The sequence below is a fragment of the Rhea pennata genome, chromosome 18 (genome assembly GCF_028389875.1).
Source record: "Rhea pennata isolate bPtePen1 chromosome 18, bPtePen1.pri, whole genome shotgun sequence".
Classification (NCBI taxonomy): Eukaryota; Metazoa; Chordata; class Aves; order Rheiformes; family Rheidae; genus Rhea; species Rhea pennata.
In genome coordinates, this window is record NC_084680.1 from 14,908,149 (window position 1) to 14,932,326 (window position 24,178).

The 24,178-nt window shown below is 35.9% G+C and overlaps 1 protein-coding gene across 3 annotated transcripts in view; it reads left to right on the forward strand.

The window, feature by feature from the left end:
* Positions 1-24,178, forward strand: part of RALGPS1 (Ral GEF with PH domain and SH3 binding motif 1) — a 134,368-nt gene that overhangs the window by 18,456 nt on the left and 91,734 nt on the right. For all 3 annotated transcript variants that reach the window (XM_062591027.1, XM_062591026.1, XM_062591028.1), the window contains 6 exons: positions 2,822-2,929; positions 5,956-6,006; positions 8,129-8,212; positions 8,704-8,793; positions 11,048-11,140; positions 15,658-15,784. In XM_062591027.1, the coding sequence (XP_062447011.1) occupies positions 2,822-2,929; positions 5,956-6,006; positions 8,129-8,212; positions 8,704-8,793; positions 11,048-11,140; positions 15,658-15,784 (553 nt within the window). The remainder of the gene's footprint in view (positions 1-2,821; positions 2,930-5,955; positions 6,007-8,128; positions 8,213-8,703; positions 8,794-11,047; positions 11,141-15,657; positions 15,785-24,178) is intronic.

The following is a 24,178-nucleotide window of genomic DNA, read 5'->3' on the forward strand; positions in this document are numbered from 1 at the left end:
GAAATTTAGAAAACCATGGTTCAGCGTATTTGCAACTTATTCTATTTTTTGGGGTTTTCCTTTTATTGATGATAACTCATTTTGACTAGTTTTAAACAGCATTTCTTTACTTTTTATTCCATAACTAAAATTTTTGAAAATATAGCAGCTGTTTATTGCTAATGAGTTAAGAGCAATGTAACATACCATCTAGATGGAGCCAATCAGAAATATTCCATCAGAACTTTTGTCCGAATTTACTAGTCTACTAGTAAGAAAGTACTCTGTAGAGACTTTTATTTTACCTTTTGGTATCTTTCAGAGACAGCTGGCTCTGTCATGTCATTCCCAAAACCTGCCTAGTTTAATGATACTTGTTCTGCAAAGCTGACAGCCTGTCTGTAGGTTCAGGAGGGCCAACTGAAGACTGCTTGGGAATTAGTTACCCTCCTGACATTTACTACTTTTCATATAGAACTTTGAAATTTTATAAATCAACTGTATTAAAGTTTGCCCTGTAAAGCACGTTTCAAATGTATAATTGAAGTTACTTTTTGCATTTTGAAAAAGATAACATTTTGATGTAATGCTTCCGCACTTGAAAAATTCCACTTCCTAGGCTCCAAAGACAGCTGAAGAACCATTGAAAGCAAGCTTTTCTATAGTAATTTGCATGTACAACTTGATCCTGTCAAAGCAGTTTTTCATGAAACAAGTCAGCTGTTTCAGGAGCAAGCCGAGCAGCTTTACAGAGGTCCTGATCTTTAAAAATCTTAAAACAAAAACACATAATACAGCTGTGGACTGCAAAAGATCATTTTCTCAAACATAGTGTAAAAGCCCTCAGACTAACAAAAATAGTTTTTCATATAAAGATGGGGGCATTTTTGAAGTGAGACATACAAGCAGAATTTTGAAATTCTTCTTCAAAATCCTAAAAAAGGGCTTCCTCACACCACTTTCCCAATACAGAAATCTGTCCTACAGCAGAACATAAGAAGGCTCCAGGGCCAAGCTAAAGATTCTTCTGTTCCATTTGTCTGCTTCTGATAGTGGCCAAAAGCAGCCTTCTGAAGAAGGGTACAAACGTGAAGCAAGCGTAGAGGAGACATCCCCCTGGTACCATCCCACCAAAGCTGTGTGCAACTGAGGGCTTTCCTGAGGGAAAGGTTCTGCTTAGTAACTATCAGAGGACCTCTTGCGTAAACTTGTCTAGTCCCCTGTTTGAATCCCTGTAATCTTTTAGCTTATTTAGAATCTGTACCTTAACTCTATGTTGTGTGAAAATCTGTAGCCTTTTTTACTTCCCCTAATTCTGTTGTTAAGATGAAACAATAGGAGGCCATTCCTGTCTGTCCTCTTGGTTACCTTCTGGCTATTCTACTTCCTCCCCACAACCCACTGCGTCTTTTTCAGGCTGAAGTTCTCCAGTACAGCCAGTCATTCTTTGTAAAGATGACATTCTATACTTGTGATCATCCTTGTTGCCTTGTTCTGTAACTCCTTCTGTTCTTCTGCATCCCTTTTGAGATGGAGACCAATACTGCATATGTATTCAAGGTTTGGATTCCCTGTGGATTTATAAAGGAGCTTTTTCCTTTTTGAAGGGGTAATGAAAAGGAATTGTCATCAACAAACTGTTACTTCATTGTTTGCCATCTTTTCTAGATCATTTGAAAATATAATAACCATCACCAATTCCTGGGCAGAATTCTCTGGTGATTTACTTGTTCTCACTGCTTTTATCTCCTCTGCTATTCTGGTTCCTGGCTTCTAACTAATTATTTTTCCTTGCAAGAATGTTCTGTATCCTACAGCTGCCTTAATTTTCTTAATATCTTTAAAGAAACGGGCCTTGTCAAAAGTCTTTTGGAAATCCAAGAGGGCAATATCAGCCTTATTCCATTACCTACATGTTTGTTAATGCTGAGACAGTGCTTCTCTTTATAAAAACTGTCTTCACACTTCCCTGGTATGTCATTCATATCCAGTACAAATCAGTAATTCCTGAGATACGCAAGAACTACTTTTTATTTTAAAAAACAAACAAAAACAAAAAAACCCAAATCCATCTTTTACTTCCTTACTATCAAGGCAGCTTTAAGTGAGATTTACATGCCAGTTAGCCGTTCATCTTATTTCGACAGTCTGTTCTTCTAATGAAGCAAGGTAGGGGCTTCAGTTTTTACATAGAGATATATATATGTTTTTTTTTATGTCAGTAGGCGGTTTTAAGGTAAGAGACGGAAAGATGAGATAATTATGTGACATTATTCCTCAAGAGGGGAATCAGCCATAAGTGCCTGCATCTGAGCTTGAGGATAAGAAATCCCAAATGGAGGGCAAGGCACAATACTCTGTGAAAATATTCTGGAACTAACACTGAGTTAAGTTTCAGGACATGTCACATTTTTCACTTTTTATAACATTGAGACTAAAACAGCATGATTTAGATCTGACATCTGCCTACTCTTTACCTTATATATTTAATTTAAAAGTTTCCCCAGACTTCGATTCTTCAGAATCCTACCAGTTTGTTATTGGACAGCTCTTCTATCTAGTGCATAATTCGAAAACCAGCTTTTAAAGCTAGAAATTTCATACAGCTAAAATAGTTCTAAGTGTTTTGGTATCATTTTGGCAGGAGAAAGTCGGTTTGGCGAAATATGTTGGAAACATTCATGAACTATGCTAAATTAAATCGAAGGATTCGGTGTGTGACTTCTTTTTAAAGTTTGGGCTTTAGTAATTTCTTCATATTTTTACTCATGGAAAAAAAAATTTAAATTTGGCATGAAGTCTATCTCTCTGCAGATAAGCATACTATTTTTTTTCTTTGTAGGGTAGTAGCAGCTCAGATTCTCTGGAAGGACGGAGTTCGGATTATGCCAATAAAAGCTACGATGCAGTTGTATTTGATGTATTGAAAGTAACTCCTGAGGAGTTTGCTGTAAGTGGAAATGTTATTTTTGCATTTATGTTAGTATAATATTCAGAGCTCTCAGGATATAAAAATAGCATAAAACCTTTTTCTTAAAACAAAATCTTTTAAATAAACTTTCAGTATTCTCAAAAGCAAATTTATGATTATATAAACTTCAATAATGTAAACCTGTCTCAGGGCTTGCTCAGTACTGAGCTGACTTAGCATATTGGTTTTTGTTCTTAAAGCCATTTAAACTTTTTCCACTGTTTCAGAAAACCCTAGTTTAGATTTGAAAACAGTGTTAAGTATCCATGTTCTATTCATTTTTTTTTAATTGAAACCTTAAATACTCCTCTTTCATGCTGAAACATCAGTTTCTCAGAAACATCGATTTCTTAAATCCCAGAGACAAATTGCTTGTGAAGAGCAGGCAACTTTCATTCCTTAATAACAAAGTGTCATTACAAAACTAAAAGCAGACCTGTTGCATTGCCAGAAATCCAATATAGTTCTCATGTGCTTTGTATTTTGTTTCTAATTTACATTTCCACGTTTACTTGCTAGGGAGCAGAAAGGAGTTGAGGGTACCAGCTAATGAAGCTATTTCAATGTCTTCATTAATATTCTGGGCGTCTAAATAGTGTTTCTTTCATTTGGCTTGATATTCTGATATTCTGTAGTACTTATTCACAAAAAAGTCCTGTAGATACTGCAACATTAGTTCTGTAGTTCTACGACTTTGGAATAAATTTTTATATTAGTGTTAAAAAGACTCATCGTAGAGTACACAGATGAGAGTGGCAATTCCAGTACTATATTTTTGACCATTTAAATGGTTATATTGAGATAAGATTGCTTGTAATTTCTAAATAATCAATTTTCTGTTATGTTTGTAATTTCTAGTGCTATTGGTTTGAGGTGGAAGCTTGTTGGTGAGGATCTTGATCTGATACTGTACTTCATAAACAAACAAAACACACACACTCGCATGTGCATGTACACACCCTTTCTTATTGTAATATATCTAACTCAAGTCCAAACTTCTGTAAGCTTTCTTTTCTCTTTCTACAGTTCTAGTTGTCATCTGTAGCCACTAACAAAAAAAATTCAACAAAATTGAAACTTAAGTCTGCAGAACTGACAGTGTAGAATGAAACAAATCATATGTAAACTCTACTGGTGGAGTTGGGTTATGGGGGTATTGTTTATGTTGATTTTAATGCAGGTCACACTAACTTTTAAGACACACAAATTCTTAGCCACAGTAATTTGTATAGTGCTACATTTTCACCTGGTTACCCTGATCCTCTCTTCTAAAGACCACTCAAGTATGTTTACCGCTTCTGTGCCAATCAGAGAAATAAATCAGTCCTTTTTTTTACAGTGAATAATAACCAATAAGTTATGCATACTATTTCTCATTACGTGTACTTTAAGACTAGTAGTTTGAATGTTTCAGGTAACTTGAGTTCAGCTGGGGAGACTGAAAAGAACAGGTCTTGTAGGTGGCACCATATTCAGTAGATAAATACTGAATAGCAAGTTTCTGAAAAATGGAATTGTTGTATAGATATATAGATGTTTAGATAAATGGAATGCAGCCAAGCGAAGCTTGTGTTCTCAAGTTTAGCCTGTTCTTTTCTTTTAAGTTTAGAAATGACACAGGAAAAAACAGGAAAAGACCAGCAGTTTGTCAATGCTATTGGACTTTGTTTTTACCTTTTCAGTGTTTTTTGTTGAACAATGGCTTGTTGAGATGATTACTAATTTTCACCATCACCAAAAACTTCTTACTAGTAAGTCGCACAGTATGGCTCATAATCTACTTTATGGAGTATCTGCTGTGCAGTTTCCTAGTAGACAGCCAAGAAGTTGCAAATGGACTTTCACAGTTTTTGTAGGAGCTGTGGACGATGTTAATGACGTCTGAGTTTACAAATATTCAAACCTTACTTAGAAGTATAAATGCCAATACATGAGTATTACAAGAGTGGTCACCTAGGGCTTTGTGGCAAAATCTTTGTCCTAGCATAAAATGAAAGCGAGAGAAGAATAGAGTATGTAAACTAACCATTTATGGAAAGAATTTTCCATGTCTAACTGTCAAATATTAGGGACCTTGTTAACTTCTCGAGGCTTGTGTCCGAGCGTTAATACTGATAATAGGAACCTTTTTTTTTTCAAATGTTGTTTAAATGGCAAGTTAACATTCTTAATTGACAGAATCAAACAGTGACAGATGGTTAGCAGGATTTTTGCTGGTTTGGTTTTAGCAAAACAAAATGATCAATAGATAAGGCTTCCTGGGAAAGGTCTGAAGAAGCATTCTTTAGACATATTCTTTTACATATCAAATCATGTAAATGGCACAATTTAAAGCTCTGTAGGTTTATACACTCACAGCATAATTGAAATTATGTTTAAGCAATAGCTTGCATAAATTCTAAATATGCAGTGTCCTTAGAGTCACAGAAGGAATGCAAGTATCTTGTCACTGTGATGATAAAGATTTAATAAATACTTCTATCAAAATAATTGGCTTTGAAACAGCATTACAATGTCTTATCAGAACATACTCATCAGTGTCTCTGAAAATCTCTGCGTGACCCCTTTAAAGCATGTTCCAGTCATACATAACCAATTAACACGTCATAATGCTTTATTGCCTTTCAACTCAGTGAATTTAAAATGTGTGTTGCTTTGTATTCTTCTTGCCATTTCTTTTATGTCAATGAAGTTCCAAAGCAGCAGGGCTCTCAGAAACCTAGTTCCTTTGTTACTATACCACTGCAGGTACTAAAAGTCTTCACATTGGTGTAGAAGGTAAATATAAGAGAAAATAGTGATATGCTGACACTCAGAATGGTGGAGTTCTTGCTTATGGTATGTCTGCCTGGAAGTGAGACCTTATTTTGGACTGAGCAAATCTGCTTTATGGAGAAAATGTTCCTGTATGAATTGAAGCTACTGAATGGCCATACCAAGCAGATGTAAATAAATGCTTGCTCTCTCTTCAGATTACATTATTTAAAATTTTATCTTTATTGCAGAGCCAGATTACACTAATGGATATGCCAGTATTTAAAGCTATACAGCCTGAGGTATGTTTTCGTAAACTATCTCTTAAAATGTTTGGATTTCAGTGCATGAGGAAATGTAACCATTTAAATAATGCTTTTTCTTTCAAAAATGATCTCAACTTTTTGCAGTTCACTAATGCTGCTCGGTTTATTCCTTGTTGGTCCGTGAATCTGTACTCTGGCCCTATTTATTCTGTTTTGCTAGCTGTCTTCAAAGGAAATGCTATCCCTAGTGGAGTGATTGAGATTTTTCCGCATGACTATATAGTTTCCAGGCTCTAAGATGAAATATGTACTGATCATGTGGAGAATCTGTGTCTTGACAGGTGCGAATTGGCACCGTTATGTGCAAAGGCTTAAATGCTGGAAGACTATGATATGAAACGTGTTTGGAACTGGAAATGCTTTTCCTGGTGCTCACACAGCAACATGCAGCGTTCCATTTCTGGAGAAAGCATTCAGTTTATCAGTGTGTACAAAGTACTTTCTGCAGACAGAATTCTCTTTGGCTGATTTTCTGCCTTTTGGCCTGACGGCCTCTAAATTAATAGCAATCATTTGGAAAGTTGAACAACATTCTGATTGAAACTTTGTGGCTCTAAAAACAGAAGAGTGATTTTAGTAGGTTTTACGGATAACTCATTTCCAGTATATACATATCCACCACTTGTTAGATCTGAATATAAAGACCGTATAGATACGTGGTAACTTGACTCTGTAATTAAAAAGAGCCAGGCTGTCTAAATATATTTGGAACCGCCTAAAATAACCATTTGAAAATGAGTATTTTCTTTCTGGCAGACTCAAATACGTAGTTACCACTTAAATTTAACTTTGATGCATTATTTAATACAGTTAATTTAAGGAGAAATCATTAATCTGCTTTTTAGCACTTCTGTTTTTTTAACTTTATAGTTCCAAGAGGAGCTTCCTACATTTATTTTGCAGTTTAGGTGAAAGACATTTTTTCCCATAGGATACTTCATTGTTGCTAGACTCTTCAGCCTCTTTACAATTCACAAGTTAGAAGATTTTATTATATATTAGAACTGATTAATTGTAGATACAAGTATACTGTAGAATTTATTGTTATTTTGAACTGGGCTGATTTTGAAGTGGTCACCATAATGAAGTGGTGGAGTATTGGTGGTGGAATGTTTATATATTCCATATATTTTGGCTGGATTATGCAGCATACTGGCAACTTTTTGCTATCTTTTTGCTATATTAGCACCAAGGTGCTAATATTAATCTTTAAGTACGTGCCTTGGTTTGGTCAAGTGTGGCTAAATGCTTAAACAAATGAAAAAATTGAAGGAAAAAATAAAACAAAAAGCCCTAATCCCAACCTTCTGTCCACCGGAAGACCTTCAGATTTAGGACTGTTAGTGTCCAGCCTTTTTCAAATGATAAATTGTTGCAGTCTGAGTATCGCCTAAAGGCATTAAAAAAAAAAATTACTTTGGTTTCTGACTCCTGTAAACAATAATACAGTTGCAAAATTGTGTTCTTCCAGTGTTGTAGATCTCACATTTCATTAAACAAGCCAAATTCAGAGATTGAACATGCTATACTATGATGTAGACATTGAAGTTTTCTAATACAATATATTACTAATAATAATGATTATTCCTAAGTATCCGCATAACTAATTTACTACCTCTAGTTGCGTAACTGAATTTTGAATCCTTAAAAAAAAAAAAAAAAAAAAAAAAAGCACTATAGCTACTTTTAATATTGCTTATTGATATTTTTGTTTTGACTTCATTTTTGAACAGGATAGGTAAGATTATATGAAAGTGAAGTCTTTACTCCTTTGTCTGCTAATGTGCTCATACACGAAATCCCTGCATTGAAATAATCAATGCAGCATTAAGCTTCAGAGGCTTCAGCAGTGGCTGACTACGCATTCTCTCGATATCTGAATATTAATGATGTCCAGTTTTCTGGTATAAGGAGAGTACATGAATCATGTCAAATATGTTCATAAGGAAATGTTCAGTTAGACTAGTTGTTGCAGAACAAGTACCTTTGGATTGGTTTTAGAACAGTCTGGTACATGTTTCACTCACGTATCAGTTTCTACACCTCTTAGTGTTTTTAAACATTACTGACATTTAAGATAATTTTTGTTTTATCCTAGGAACTAGCTAGCTGTGGATGGAACAAGAAAGAAAAACATATCCTTGCTCCAAATATTGTTGCCTTTACTAGAAGATTTAACCAGGTAAATGATCTAATTAGTGCAATGTGTAATGAGCAGGTACTGTTTATCACTTGCCTTTGAGTACAAAGTTAAGTAGAACTACTCCTATGAATTAAAACTTAAGAATCTATTTAAGTATTTTACTAAATGAAAATTAAATTCCTGTTTTCAGTTACTTTGTCCATGTCTTTTATGTTTTTCTTCTAGACTCTGAGTTCCTGATGCTCTTTGCTGATGTGTCATGGTACAACATTGGCTTTTCTTCCCTTTCTTACTCTGTGTTCCTCCTATTGCTTCAGTTATTACAGCGCTGCCCCGCGTTTCTTCCTAGTTCTTAAGTCCAGTGGTGGTACTTTTGGGTAATTACATCTATACAAGTGACAATTCATGGAATCAGAACTGTTCTTTTTTTGTGCCTTTTTTTTTCTGTGGAACATCATGAAAGCATACAAATTTTTAATCTAAAAGTATTTTTTTATAACTAAATTCAATTTTATATGTTTACTTTATAGGTCAGTTTTTGGGTTGTACGAGAAATTTTAACAGCACAGACCTTAAAAATACGGGCAGAAATACTGAGCCATTTTGTGAAAATAGCTAAAGTAAGTGTGTATTTATTATACTATTATTCAAAATCTTGCTTCTTTTCTGTCTGTTTCTGCACTACTCCTGTCAGCTGTTGTTGGATTGTAGAGGGTAACATTCTTTTTTTTTTTTTTTTAGCACATCTTCTATGTTGTACCAAGTGACTAAGACAAAGGCATGGCATCTAGGGTTTTCACTTAACAAAATGAAAGCATCCAGTTTGGTATAACTGATCACTGCTCTAGTGCTTACACTGTTGCTTAACAGGGTTAAAAATGACTTGTCTTGTTGCTGGGCAGTTACTGAACTTCATAAAAAAATAAAAGTAATGCAGCCAATAAATGGAATATTTTTTTTACCAACACTGAAAATAGTTGTAAACTGTTCTGTTTTGTCCCCCCATTCAGATTTATCTTTTTGTATAAATCTGTGAAAAATTTGTTTCTAAAATGACCATTCGGAGACATCATTCCTATTTTCAACAAATAGTTGATGATATGAATTACAGCTGTTCAAATTGAGTTATTTTTAATAAATTTGAGCACTGCTTTTTACAAGTCACTCTTAACACTTCTTAATATTTTTTTCCATCTCCTGCTGAAATTCTGTGGATGTTCCTTAATTTGGATGTTCTTTAATAATTTCTGGTATATAATCTGTATCACAGAAATGGCCATTGTTCCCTAGAATACAGTTGATGTTTCAGGGAAAACTGTGAAACAATTGATTATTTATTTATTTGTTTTCCCCACTGAGGAGGCTGTGTGTAGGAAAGATGCTTGTCTGCTGCATGACCTGTAATCTTTTTATTGTGTATGAGCATCTGTGATGCATACTGATATTAGTAAGAAGACAGCACTAAGATCAAAGGCCTGAGTGCTTATCTTGTACATGTGAAATAGTGGGTCAGCATGTGTGCTTATGTTGCTGTGTTTCTTTAATTTTCAAAATAGCTAATGTTATATAGTCTGTGGATTGAATGCAAAATATTAGTGCAAAGGTAATTAGTATTTTCCATGTGATATAAAAAGTTATATGTTATGAACATGTCCCATCAGTTCGTGTTGAAGTATTGTGCTTATGCAGAAAAGAGCATACCTAAACTAGTTCCTGGCACAAACACATAGTCCAAGTACTGGGAGAATAGGCAACTTGGAGGCGTTAGGCTATTCTTAGAAATAAGAGATTTCTTTTGTCCTATGCAAAAAAGCAAAAACAGCCCTTTTTTCTCTTCCTTCATTTTTCTCAGTAAAAACCAAAATCTTCCTCAAATGCTCCTGAGCAATGAATAAATCTACTGCTCAAGGAGTTGGATTATATTTTACTCCAGCATTTTAACAGTATGTTGGCTAAATATTTGATATCATTCATTTTTAAAGAAAAATTTCTAGGCATTTTCTTATTAAATCTTTGTTATTTACACTGAAAGATTTCCTCGTATGTAGAAGGTACCCCGCAAGATCACTTACAGAGCTATGAGTTCTTTCATCATGCTTGGTCTCTTGCCCTGTTCAGAAAGTGAGGACGTAGGAACAGAATTCTGTGCTTTTGAACAAAATCACAAATTCTTAGCAAACAGGCTTGTGTTAATTTGGTCCCTCTAAATTCAATTTTGCTAACTGCCTACATATAGCAGCAGTTCTACATGAAGGAATTCTTATGCATTTACGCTCTGTAGAGGCAAGTTTAAGTAATATAAACCTTTAATAACAACAATAAGTTACACAACAGCATTTCTCAATCTTTTCTATATTCCTAGAACTATATTGTAAGAAACTTTATCATCTAAGCCAGTTTTATTTTGAAATACTATCTCTTTTGAGATCAGTGTGTTTTGAGTGATTGTCAGCAGAGAGTGAATTTAAGGCATGTTGAAAAGAGAAAATTCTCCCTGTAAACTAGATTATAAAATAAAGTTATACTGATTAAATGCTTTATGCCAAAACAATATTGTTAACATTTTAACATACTTTCAAGAACAATGTACCAAATAATTATTTTGTATTTCATGTTCTTAAAGGAACAGCCTTACAAAAGAACACATTCAAATTAGATACAGTTAGCACTCTGTAAAACCTTTTGTTTTGGGGATATATTAGGAGAATTTACAGCTTTTAAAGCAGACTTCAGAATTTTACACACTGACAGCATTGGGTAGTGTTCTCTTCTACAGTTACTGATGAAAACTTTGTATTTTATTAATGCAAATTTGAGATTAACCTTGTTTCCCTTTAAGGAATATTAAAAGTCAGTAATAACTTTTTTTTCCAGAAGCTTCTAGAACTGAATAACCTTCATTCTCTTATGTCAGTGGTGTCAGCGCTGCAAAGTGCACCTATTTTCAGACTGACAAAAACTTGGGCCGTAAGTTTACCTTTGACCATTGTCTTAGCTTTCCTTGTTTGAAATCTGAGATTTTTCTGAACTCTTATGAATTGCTTGTGTTGCACCATCATAGCAGGAAGAACAATTTCATGCATGTTTTTATCACAGTAGTGCTTAAATGGCTGCATGTTTTAATCTGTTTTCCTGAAGTGACTTGTCTGTTCTAGAAACCACTGATTACATGCTCAGGAGGGTTTGGATTGATAAATATTCCTAGTAGACTCCAGTATGAGAGTGTATATCTGTATCCTGTTATCCATATCATTGTGTCATTAATACATTGCATGATAGGAAAGGGAGAAAAAACTTACAAATATAGAAGCATTCATTCTGTTTATTGTACAATGCTTTTCAAATTTCATTTATTTAAGAAATTAAAAGCATCAATTACATTTTCAGAAAATCAGTCTCTTCATGACAGTTTCTCATTTAAATTTACCATGATTGTATAAATTACTTATGCAAAATATGTTTTGCATAATTCTCTAAATTGGAATATCTGGTTATAAGGTGGTCCTGCTGTATACAATCATAGAATCAGAAAGGTTGGAAGGGACCTCTGGAGATCGTCTAGTCCAACCTAGCAGGGTTGCCTAGAGCATGTTAGACAGGGTTGTGTCCAGGCGGGCCTTGAAGATCTCCAGAGAAGGAGACTCCACAACCTCTCTGGGCAACCTGTTGGAGTGCTCCATCACTCTCACAGTGAAGAAATTCCCCCTCACGCTCAGGCGGAGCTTCCTGTGCTTCAATTTCTACTCATTGCCTCTTGTCCTGTCACACGGGTCAGCTGAAAAGAGTTTGTCCCTGTCCCCTTGACACCCTCCCTTCAGGTACTTGTACACATTGATAAGATTCCCCCTCAGTCTTCTCTTTCCCAGGCTGAAGAGGCCCAGCTCTCGCAGCTGCTCCTCATAGGGCAGATGCTCCAGCCCTCTGATCATCTTCGTAGCCCTACACTGGACTCTCTCCAGCAGCTCCATGTCTCTCTTGCACTGGGGAGCCCAAAACTGGACACTGTACTCGAGATGAGGCCTCACCAGGGCTGAGTAGAGGGGCAGGATCACCTCCCTCAACCTGCTGGAAGCACTCTTCCTAATGCACCCCAGGAGATCACTGGCTTTCTTGGCCACAAGGGCACATTGCTGCCTCATGGTCACCTTGTCATCCACCTGCTGGATGACTCCTAGGTCCTTCTCTGCAGAGCAGCTCTCCAGAAGGTCAGCCCCCAGCTTGTACTGGTGCCTAGGGTTATTTTTCCCTAGGTGCAGGACTCTGCAATTGCCCTTGTTGATCCTCATGAGGTTCCTCTCTGCCCAACTCTCCAGCCTGTCCAGTTCTCTCTGAATGGCAGCACAGCCCTCAGCTGTAGCAGCCACTCCTCCCAGCTTGGGATCATCAGCAAACTTGCCGAGGAGGCACTTCTTCATCAATGACCTGGATGAGGGGATGGAGTTGAACAGGATGGGACCCAGTACTGAGCCCTGGGGGATGCCACTAGCCACAGGCCTCCAATTAGACTCCATGCCACTGACGACGACCCTCTGAGCTCTGCCTTTCAGCCAGTTCTCAATCCACCTCACTGTTCACTCTAACCCACGCTTCCAGAGCTTCTCTAGGAGGATGTTATGGGAGGCAGTGTCAAAAGCCTTGCTGAAGTCAGGCTACACAACATCCACTGCTCTGCCCTCATCTACCCAGCCAGTCATTCCATCATAGAAGGCTATCAGATTGGTTAAGCAGGATTTCCCCTTGGTGAATCCATGCTGGCTACTCCTGATCACCTCCTTTTCCTCCGTATGCCTGGAGATGACATCCAGAATGAGCTGTTCCATCACCTTTCGAGGGATGAAGGTGAGGCTGACCAGCCTATAGTTGCCTGGCTCCTCCTTCTTGCCCTTCTTGAAGGCAGTGGCTTTCTTCCAGTTCTCAGGCACCTATCCAGTTCTCCATGACTTTTCAAAGATGATGGAGAGTGGCCTGGCAACAACATCCACCAGCTCCCTCAGTACCCGTGGGTGCATCCCATCTGGGCCCATGGATTTGCGGATGTCTAGCCTGCCCAGAAGGTCTCTAATCCTATCCTCCTCAACCAAAGGAAAGTCTTCCCTTCTCCAGACTCTCCCTCACGTCCAGGCTGCAGGATTCCTGGGGGCTGCCCTTAGCAGTGAAGACTGAAGCAAAGGTGGCATTCAGTAATTCTGCCTTCTCTGTATCCCTTGTCACCAGGGCCTCCGCCCCACTCAGTAGCGGGCCCATATTTCCCCTAGTCCTTCTCTTGCTGTTGATGCATTTCAGATATACAGAGGATTATGTAATTCTCATTAATTCTGTATTTCACCCAATGTGGATTATACTAACTGTTAACAAAGTGATGAATATATATGATTCTACTGAACATTTTACCTTAGTTTATAACACTTTTTAAATGCCTGTAACTTTTTTATGATTTGAAAGGTGAAAACTAGGCTCTGACGTAATAAAAGTGCAAGTACCTGCTGAGCAGCTTGAGAAAAATATAAAATTGGAACTTAAATAGGGAAAATCACCTCTGTGTGAAACTAAGTATGTGAATAATTCATTGCAAGACAGATCAAAAGAAATTTTATGAACTTACATTGTGTATTGGTATGTAATGTACTACACTCATTAATGTTTGTTTTCAAAGTATCTCTGTAACATATTTAAAGAATTTAGAATGCCATTTCAGAAGAAAATAAAACATGACAAAAGCCCAGTTGAATTTAGAATTCAGAAAATACTCCCTTACTTCAAATATGTAAACTTTTCTCCTCAAACTTTAGAAAAAGAAATGGTTCTTTCTTAATTACTGATCATTTAAAAAGCTACTGACTTCCAATATTGTTTGTCACTCCTGTGAAAAATGTAGTTCCTGTGCCTAGAAGTGATGATTCTGTGTATTCCTTAGAAACCAAGCAATTTTTGCTGTTTTTTGGTGAGTTTGTGATGAGGAATTTTTTTTTTCTTTCAGCTACAAAACGTAAAATTCTTCAATGTTGATGTTATTCTACATTGGACAGTTTGAAAACATGAAGTTTTTTCTGGTATATTAAAGTAGATCTTGATCCAAATAGCCATCCTGTTGCATCCATGTGGAGACTCCAAAAAAAATCTAAGGCTTTTTGAAGACACAGTAGTCCAAATGTATATTACAGTGCAGGGTTGGGACCTTAAGGAATTCTCAGTGCTGTTTAAAAAGTAAACAGTAGAATTTATCTGAAATCTTTTCAATCTTGTACTTTAACTAATGTTAATAAACATTAGTTTATTAACAGCTGTTATTTAACTTTAATGTGTTGTGTGCCTTTTCTAACTTGTAGGTTTCAGTGTTCCCATGGACAAGGCTCAGTTTTACTGATGCCCCTTGTCAAGCCCATCTTGTTCTAAACAAGACTGAGTGAAGCAATTAACTCATGCATATGCATCACAGTATTTTTAATAACAGTGGGGAGACTTGCAACTCTAGTAACAGAACAGCAATGTTTATGAGCTCTGTAGTACAAGAATTTCTTTACTGTGAGAGTGACAGAACACTCCAACAGGTTGCCCAGAGAGATCATGAAATCTCCTTCTCTGGAAATATTCAAAACCTGCCTGGATGCAACCCTGTCCAACATGCTCTAGGTGACTTTGAGCAGGGAGATTGGACTAGATCTCCAGCCTTACCCATTCTGTGATTTGGAATTTTAGAAAGGAAGAGGTGCATTAAGAAATGTGCTGGGGAATAGCTATCTGTTGTCAGGAAGTAAAATGCAAGAAGTCTGTGTACAATGACATAATCCTCCACTCAGTCTGGCTCAGCTGGCTTTTAAAATCATCTTTAAAAGATTACTGATGTATATAAAAGCAGCTGAAAGTAAGAACGTGTTTTTATAGCTGCGGTTATGTGCTATTTGTTTATGCTTCCATGTCCTGTCACTTCAGAATCTTTTGCACTGGTATTATTTTTTTTTGTTTGTTTGTTTGTTTAGCAAGTTCAGAAGTGTAAGTATCATAGTGACCTATTTTTCTTATTTTTTAAAAAAGTTTTTTCATACTTTTAGTAATACTCTGCACAACTTGCATTTATTTAGAGCGTTTCCCAGTGCTAATTCTACTTCCAAATTCAAGAAGACGTCTAGCAGTTCTGGTAAATTCTGAAAACATTGATGGCTGTATTATAACACACATTTTTCCTTTGTAAAAAATACTGCTGACATTATTCAAAACTCTGAACCAATGATAGGTAGATTCTTCATAAACTAATAATCATATTTATCCATAACTTAAAATGCACTTTCAGCTTAAATCTTTCTTTTTTCTTAACAGGCAGCACTTTTTCAAACGTTGTGCTATTTTGGATGAGGATTAATTTAATCTTAATTTGAGAATGCTCTCCTTTACTGTGAGACAGTCAATAAACTAGCGTTTGTTGTTGTCTTTGTACAGCTTCATCTTTTAAACTTTTAATAATCTCCTTCATTTTACTTTCTATGTAGCTTCTGAGTCGCAAAGATAAGGCCAACTTTGAGAAGTTAGACTACTTGCTGTCTAAGGAAGATAATTATAAAAGGACACGAGAGTATATCAGAAGTTTAAAAATGGTTCCTACCATTCCATATTTAGGTGAGTGTGAACATTGGCTTACTTATCTATGTAAATATACAAAAAACCCTAGCTCATTTTGACAGTAACTTGTGTAGCGTGTTGTGCAGCTGAAGAACACTACATATAGAATGTATGATTCACTTTATTTGATATTCGGAAAAATAAAATCTAATGGAGATTTTTAAGATACAATACTCTCTAGGATCACACTAACTTGTGGAAGTTTCATGTTTTACTGAACTTTTGAACCATATGTGTATCACCTGTTTACAGTGCACTTCTTCATTAGAATTCAGAAGAGTTTTAAGTTTCAGAAATCTTTCATTACAACATGGTTTGAGACCTTACACCTATAGTTTACTAGATTGGCGTTTTAGCTACCTCATAAGCTGATATCTCAAAACTGTAGTTGTTTCATGACAATTTCGCGTGACTACGTTAAAAAGAGATGCAGACTGAAAAGGCAGTCCAATATGTTGACTTCTCTTTTCAGGACTCCACTTTTATTGTTCATGGAGGCACACTATATCATTATTTTTCTAACTGTTCTTTCAGCTCACTATTCCTGCACGTTACTGAACTGTATTAGCATTCTTGAGTACTGCAGTCACAGATTCCTGCTAAGAAAGGCCCTTCATTGTAATGGAATGTCTTTCCATTGGTAGGGATTTTAGCAGCCTAAGAAGTATTTAACCATGTCTTCAGTAAGCAATTGTATAGCATAATAGAAACAGGTTATTTATTTTAATTATTTTCTAGTGCCCCCAAAAAGGCAAACAGTGCTTTTTCTACTGCGGTCTACAAGTATAAAGTATGTTGAAGTAATTATTTTGAACATTCTTTAAATATGACTCAGAAAAAAATAAATTGAAATGAATTTGGAAATTTCCATCTCAGATGTTCAGCACAAATCATACATGTTTGGTAAAGTTACAGGCAACAGAATACACCATAAAGAAGTGTCTTAAACATTTTTAACTGTTGGTATACCGGAAACTTTTTAATGCAGCTTTGTGCACATCTAACGTCATTTTGTCTTGCACTTCAACCACATGAACTCCACAAAATCAAATGTGAAATATGTCTTTACCTAAAATGCTAGTTACCCATGCATGTTATTGCTGACACAGGAATTCTAGTTAGTGGTCTATGATTACAGCCACATGTATGAAAAAACTTAGGTATTCTAGGAATGATACCACACAGTTCTTAGGCTTCTTATCATTGTGATGCTTTAAGCAAACTGAGATTTTCACAGAATTTCAAAAAGATATGTGAGGGAAATTGTTTTATTGCACATGCTTTTTAGCATCACAAGCTTATTTATAGTCTTAAAGCATTTAAGGGACTCTTGGAGAAAAGAAAAAGACTTGTTATGGATGCATAAGTCCTTCAAACTGGTCAGTAGTTTAGTCTGATTTGCAGCATGTTCTTTAGTATCTTCATCCCTTTAGTTTTTTCACTTTTGATTCTGTTGATTTATTGCATATATAATGGAAGAAATCCATGACACATGGTTTACTTTAAATCATTTCAAAATAATAGCTCTTTTCCCCTAAAGTGATACATATAGAACCATCAGGATAAGATCCTTCCCAAGTTTGATTTGCAGAAATGCTTTTGTTCTTTAACAAGAGACTGTTAGAGAAGCAAACTGATGCCAGATGTAATGATCTGAGCATTGCTGACGAATATGTTAACGTAGACAGCTTGACTTAAAAGTTGTAAGGGGAGTTTAGTAGCTTAGGACTTAAACAATATGAACAATTGTTAGAAATATTTTACTTAGTGCATTTGTGCTTATAAAGAGGAAGACTTAACGCAAATTCAGGAATGTCAAACTTTAATACTTTTTGGGTACTGTTTTTATATCAACATCCTGCTGGTTAGACTCCAGCTACATCTTCATCTTTCTCTTACCTAGCAGCTAAAAACAGACTCAGCTTTGAATTCAGTCTTGCTTTGATTTGGGTCAAAGTTATAATCATAAAATGCTATCTGCTATCTACAGTTGATGGTTCATTTTACTTTGGTTTTGTGACAATTTATGCTGTATCCTCTCTGAAGAGTAGAGGAAGTCTTGATGGCTTTTGCAATCTCTGTAAGTAGATTTTTGTTTATAGTCTTCTCATCAGTGCTCCCCACAGGACTTTCTCACAGAATATACATAAAGTGTATCTTACTCTGTTACCTGCATTTAAATTGAATGATGTGTCTGGAGAGTATATCTGTCTGCAAGTTTGAGGGGAGACAAGTTCCTGCTTTATCTGATAATTCTCAGTGAATTTGTGTGCTGATGTGAGAAGAGTGACCTTGTGTTCTGCCTTACTGAGATACACGCCTAAATGTGAATTGTCCAGTTTTCCTGTATTCTTGTACTTCAGCATCAGCTGTAGTGGTGCTAGGAGAATTCTAAGTCTCTTAGCACAAACTTTGTCTTCTGTTTAGGCTGTGCAATCCAGGTATGTCGTCAAGTCCTGTAAAGTTCTGACTCTTGGATCCCTGAGGATTTCAAGATGCAGATTAGGTGGTGCTGTGACATAAGATATATTTAAAAAAAGAAAAAAAAAAGGAAAAAAAAAAAAAAAAAAAAAGTAGTCAAACCAGATCTTAAGCCCCAGATTTTCACCAAAGTTTATTATACAACATGAGTGTATAGTTGGGGAATTTAAAAACACATCCTTTTACCTGCAGAAATTGGAATGATTTCTTGAAATTTCTTTAGTCTCAAAGAAATGCATTATTTAAGAATTAAATACTTTTTTTTAAAGAAACACTAGTTGCTTGCTTTTTGCAGTTCTAGAAACAGTTTTTGGCAGCAATAATAAGCATGAGCTGTCTGTGTGTAAAGACAATATTTTGAGTTCTATGAGAATGTCTTTTTTTTTGGCCAGAACAAAACCAAAGCTCTGACAAGAGACCATGTCCTCGTAGGCAATGTAGGTGTTTAAGTATTCAGAAAGTATTTGAGTAAGACATGTATTTTTGAGAACCTGCCTACATGATACTTTCACTCATACTTTTTTTATACTCTGCTACTCTAAAATTCTATTACTTCCTGGATCAAGAAAATGTACATCTGAAAGGAAGACTTTCAGCAATGGCAAAGATGATATTCGATCACAGATCCTTCAAAACCTGCAAATTATATCAATCCAGTTTACATTACCAAACAGAACTTTTAACAAAATAGAAACCTGGAAACTATATATGCACACACTTTTTGTACAGAAGAGAAGAGAAAACATGCATATATTTTTGGAATGAGTATTTCTATCAAGTGCTAAATATATTTAGAATTCAACTAGAAATGTAATAAAAGGAGACCTACAGTTAAAATGGTGTCTAATTTTGATTGTCTCCTATTCTTCTGTGATGTACAAAGAAGCCATATGACCAAACTTTTCAGTGTTCTATCTAGTAAAATATCTGAGTACCCAATTTATTTTTGAGTACAGTCTGAGTGGTACTAGCCTTTGATTTTTAGTGCACTGTCTGGCTTGCTGAGTCTATAGGCAGCATCAGACCTAGACTCCTATCAGAACGAGGCATCTGTGACTTTAAGGATTACCATTTATTGGGAAAAATAAGTGCTAAATCCTCCACTTTGTTACTAAGAACTGTAGAAATAATAGGGTAACACTAGAACTCTAGACCAGCAGCTCCAGAAGTGGCAAAATCTTTTCAAATAGGACACTCAAAAAGGTATCCTCAGGTTATGTACAATTGCTATACTGCTTCTCTTCTATCATGGAAATTCTGATTCAGATTTTGTTTGAAGTTAGTAATTCAGGAAAAAAAAACAGATGAGCTCTGAAAGTTTGGGGATTCTGTTTTGGGAAGTAGCTATGTTACACAGTCATGTCGTGATCTATTTTTTAGCTTAACTAGTAGTTTAGGATGATGTTAAGCTGGAGCTAAGAAGTATAAAGTAAAAGTATTTTTAAATCAATGCACTTGTATAACTAGAGCTTGAGAACTCTACATAGATTTCCTGAGCCAGAACTGATGTCTTAGTATTTAGTGACCCTCAGTAGATTTCCATGAACTTGTGCATTCTCTCCTGTATAAAATCCTTGCAGCCCTTCAACAGGTGGCAGGGATTTCCTCATTTCTGTCAAGTACCACATTCTTTTGTTTGACTTCAACATGGTATTTTCCACGTTCAGTTAGTGTCTTGTTCTCTATGCACCCTCTTCAGACTACTCGTGGCTTCATAGGCCTATCTTATTATCTCTTGTCATCTTCACGCTGTATCTTCAGTTATTTTTCTTCCAAAAAGAAGAATCTTGTCTTGGTTGATCATAGGCATGCCACTCAGTATATTTGACCATCCTTGGCAATCTTCTCTGGCAGTTCTGTATCCTTTCTGAGAGGCAGAGAGTGGGCATGGACTGCACACAGTATTCAAGAGGAAAGTACACCTTGGATTTATACAGTGACTTCAAAATGTTTTGTGTTCTATTTAACAATTCCTAACATTTTGTTAGCTCAGCATTTATTAACAATCAAAAAACCAAATTGTTTTCCAGAACTATTCATTGTAGTCCCAAGAATTTACCTTTATTGGCAGTTTCCAGTTCTTTTCATTTAACATGGAAGGTCAGGACTTTTTTTCCCTGTTTGTATTGCTGTGACTATCTCTGCAGATTTTTATCTGCTGTGTTATTGCCCAGTCCCTGTCTTGTAAGTCTTTCACGGTCAACCCTTGTCTTTGCTACCCGAATCAGTTAATATCAACAGCAGATTTTTTTGTTCCATTGTTCACTCCCTTTTTTCAGGTCAATTATGAATATGTTGAACAGCATGAGTCCCAGCACAAGTCCTTGTGGATAATAACAGTGCTGTTTATGTAAAATATTTCTTATTAAATAAATTTGACAGCCATTCCTAACTGCCACACTCATAAATAAATAAATAAATAAATAAAAATGGTGTGAGTTATCGAAAGTTCCATTGAAATAGCGTAAGATCTGAAGAATAATAGCTTAGCTTATCAAAAGAAAATGTTCAAAAAGGATTGATTATGGTAGGTAGATATCTTTTTGGGGAAGACAGTGTTAAATAGGGAGAAGCTTCTTTAATCTGTCTGCTTAAACCAACAAATAAGATATTTAGGTCAGGAGTAAGTCATGAATTTATTGCATTGAAGGAGAGTGACAAAGTCTCTGAATACTTGCAGCGTGCATGGGACTCCCACTCACAATACTATAAAGCCTTATGTCTCTCACTGCAAGACACTTTCTTCCTGTTAACTCGTGGGTTATTAATTCTCATTCCACCTGGGGCAGTCTATGAGATTGTTTGTGATGCTCTGGAGAATGTACTGGGGAGCTAAACTGCTTATGTTGCCTGAGCACTCTGGTTTATAGAACTGCCTTACTACCTTGTTTGAGAAAATGCTGTGATGCTACCCAGTTACTGTGAGATCATTCCAAGCTATGTTTAATTAAATTTCAAATGAAATTGGAACATTCCAAAATGAATTCCCAAAAAGGTGTTACAAGACTAACAAAAGAAATGGGCAATGAAAAGAAAAAATCCCAATATTTAGATACAAATTTAAATCTGAAATCCCTGCTGATGTCCAACTAACCTATATTAGACTTCCTGTCCTGCATATGTTAAACCTGAGGATTCATCCATCACAGAGAGCACCTCTCCCTGGTGATAGCAAAGATGAGGCTGCATTCTTGCTCTTTTCAAGCAAATATTTCCTCCTTCCTGAGATATACTGTTCCTTCTTTGGGTAAGCAGACAAATACTGGAAACAACCTCAAGCCATAATATGTGAAATGAGTATGTGCTTTATTACATTTAAAACTACTATTTTGAAACTTCCAGCATTTTTTTTTCCTTTTCAGACAGATCTTCCAAGGTATTAAAAAAAAAAAAAGAGAGAGAGAGAGAGATCAGCAAGACTGTGGTCTGGAATGCTGGAAGCGTTTAGCCACAGTTTGGTCTGAGAAATAATAGCAGTCTTGTTTTGAAAATTCATTGGTGCAGTCTTTTTCTGTGTTCATTGGAGGTGGTCTTTTATACTATAATCTCTATATCATAGAAAAGCCAAAGATGAGAATGTTCTGCTACATTCTGTAACTTTTTTCTTAAATTCTAATTGTGGAAATAATATGGAGGACTTTGATAAATAAAACAGTTTCTGGAATGAGCCTGTATGAAATTTGTGCATAACTGAATAAAGCATTGTATTCTGGAGCAACTTAAATATTGTAAGATAGCCTTTTGTGTAAATGCTATAGGTAGGACTCTACTGTTTAGGTCTTGATATACTGTTAATATATTAGTTATGATATTTTCTTTAGTATCTTGAAAAAGGTAATGATATTTCAAAGTCAGAAGAACAACCTAAGTATTAGAAGACTTTGCAGTGTCAGGAATGTTTCTATGGTACTATTGAAATGAAGAAGGAGCATAGGAGAATTAAAGCTGTTAGTACTCTTCTGCATTGTGCTGCAATTTTGTGCTGCTGTATAAATTCACTTCATGTGCTTTTGTTATTGATAGACAGGAAAATGTTTTTGTATGTGGGGTGGGGTTTTCTTTGATAATTTAGTCCTATCAACTTGTCTGTGATGCATTTCTCTGGGAAGTGATAAAACAAGACTGTAGACAAAACATGATGAAAAAGTAAAACCACTCAGTTTATCGTGATGAAATAGTAAATTTAGTGCAAACCAAATTCTACTATATGAATATGAAAAAAATACACATAGTGAAAATTTTGCAGATCTGTGATTTTAGTATATTGGCAAATAAGCTACTTCACTATATAAACTCCAAATTCTATATGTTTAATTTTTCTTGATGAGCCAGGCTCTGGGTTTGTTCAAAATACTTTTATGTAAATTTTATGCAAAAAATATCATGCTAATGCTTGGACTCTTTTTTTTTTTTTTTTTTTTTTTTTTTTTTCCCAAGGGGGTTTATCTGACCACATTTTAGCTGAGTTTTGGAATAATGATATGGTCCTTATTGTTGTCCTGCTGCTGTGATCCACATTGAGCCAAGCATAGTTCCAGTTGCTGAATAGCTTTCCTGAACTGGATCCATGTAGTACATAGACAGCTCCTTACAATGCATTTAATTTTGGTGATTTGAGATCTTTAAAACACTTTCCTACAACACTTATTCTTTCATGATGTAAATTTGACTCTTCTAATATTGTAGGAGCTAGCTTATTAGATAACACTATACATAAATTCTGACTAGTTTCAAGAGCGGAGCATTCTTTCAGGTAGCCATGTTTATATATAAAGGGATGTGTATTTAAGTAAAAATTTTTTTTTTTAGTGGATACTACAAGCTTGTTTGTTTTTTAACATTTTGTATTACAGCAGCCTTCAACTTAAGTGATTTTGGATTTTTTGTGATATATAATTGTTTTAATATATACACTTCTACTCCAAACCCATATTTCATTTACCTTCTCTTCAGAAAGAACTGTGACTTCAGTAACTGTGTGTGTTTTTGCATCATTGGTATGCTTACATTGAGTACACAAACCTAGGCACACTGTGGTCTTACTTGTATGCATAGGGAACCTTGTTCATTTTCTGTTTCCTTTCTTCTCAGTCACCAACCCCTGCTGTGAATATATCAGATATCTTCTGTTCTTCTTTGTCAGCCAGCTGAGCCACAGCTTGTGTTGTGAACATCACTGTTTTGGCCAATGATAAAACAAGTCAACAGTTTTACTCCCCTGTTTTCTAGAGTATTCTATCCTCCAACTTTTAATAGTGAGTTTGTTAAATTAAGCGTAGATAGGCCAAGATTTCTTATTCTATCCACACTGCCCTTTCCTCAAACGTTGTTTCCTTCCTCAGTTGTAAAGCTTTTGACACTGTCTACTATAACATCTTAACTGACAAACTGATGAAGTATGGACAAAATAAGTGGACAGTGAGGTGGAGTGAAGACTGGCTGAACTGCTGGGCTCAGTGAGTTGTGGTAACCATGAAGTCCACTTGGAGGCCAGTCACTAGTGGTGTACCCCAGGGATCGATACTGGGTCCGGTACAGTTTAGTATCTTCATTAGTGACCTGGACCATGAGTGTATATTACAGAGATGTATCTGTAGCTGTATCTGTTGCTACTGAAAAGCAACTCTAATATCTTTTTTGACAATGCATAGTAATCATTGAGATCTGCAGAATGGATGCCTGAGGCTCTGTGCATTCCTTTACAAGCCAAGCACTTCTAGGTGCAGATGCTTTCAGGCATGAGGTGGCAATTGGAAAAGCATCTTCTATTTGCTGTCTTCATAAAGCTTCTGATAGCCCCTTTCATGTAACCTGTTCATGTAGGGAAGTACTGTTTGTAGTGACCTATTACTTAAAAGTGGGCAAACGCTCCAGAGTACGTAGTTACCATAACAAGAAGTTCTTCCAGAC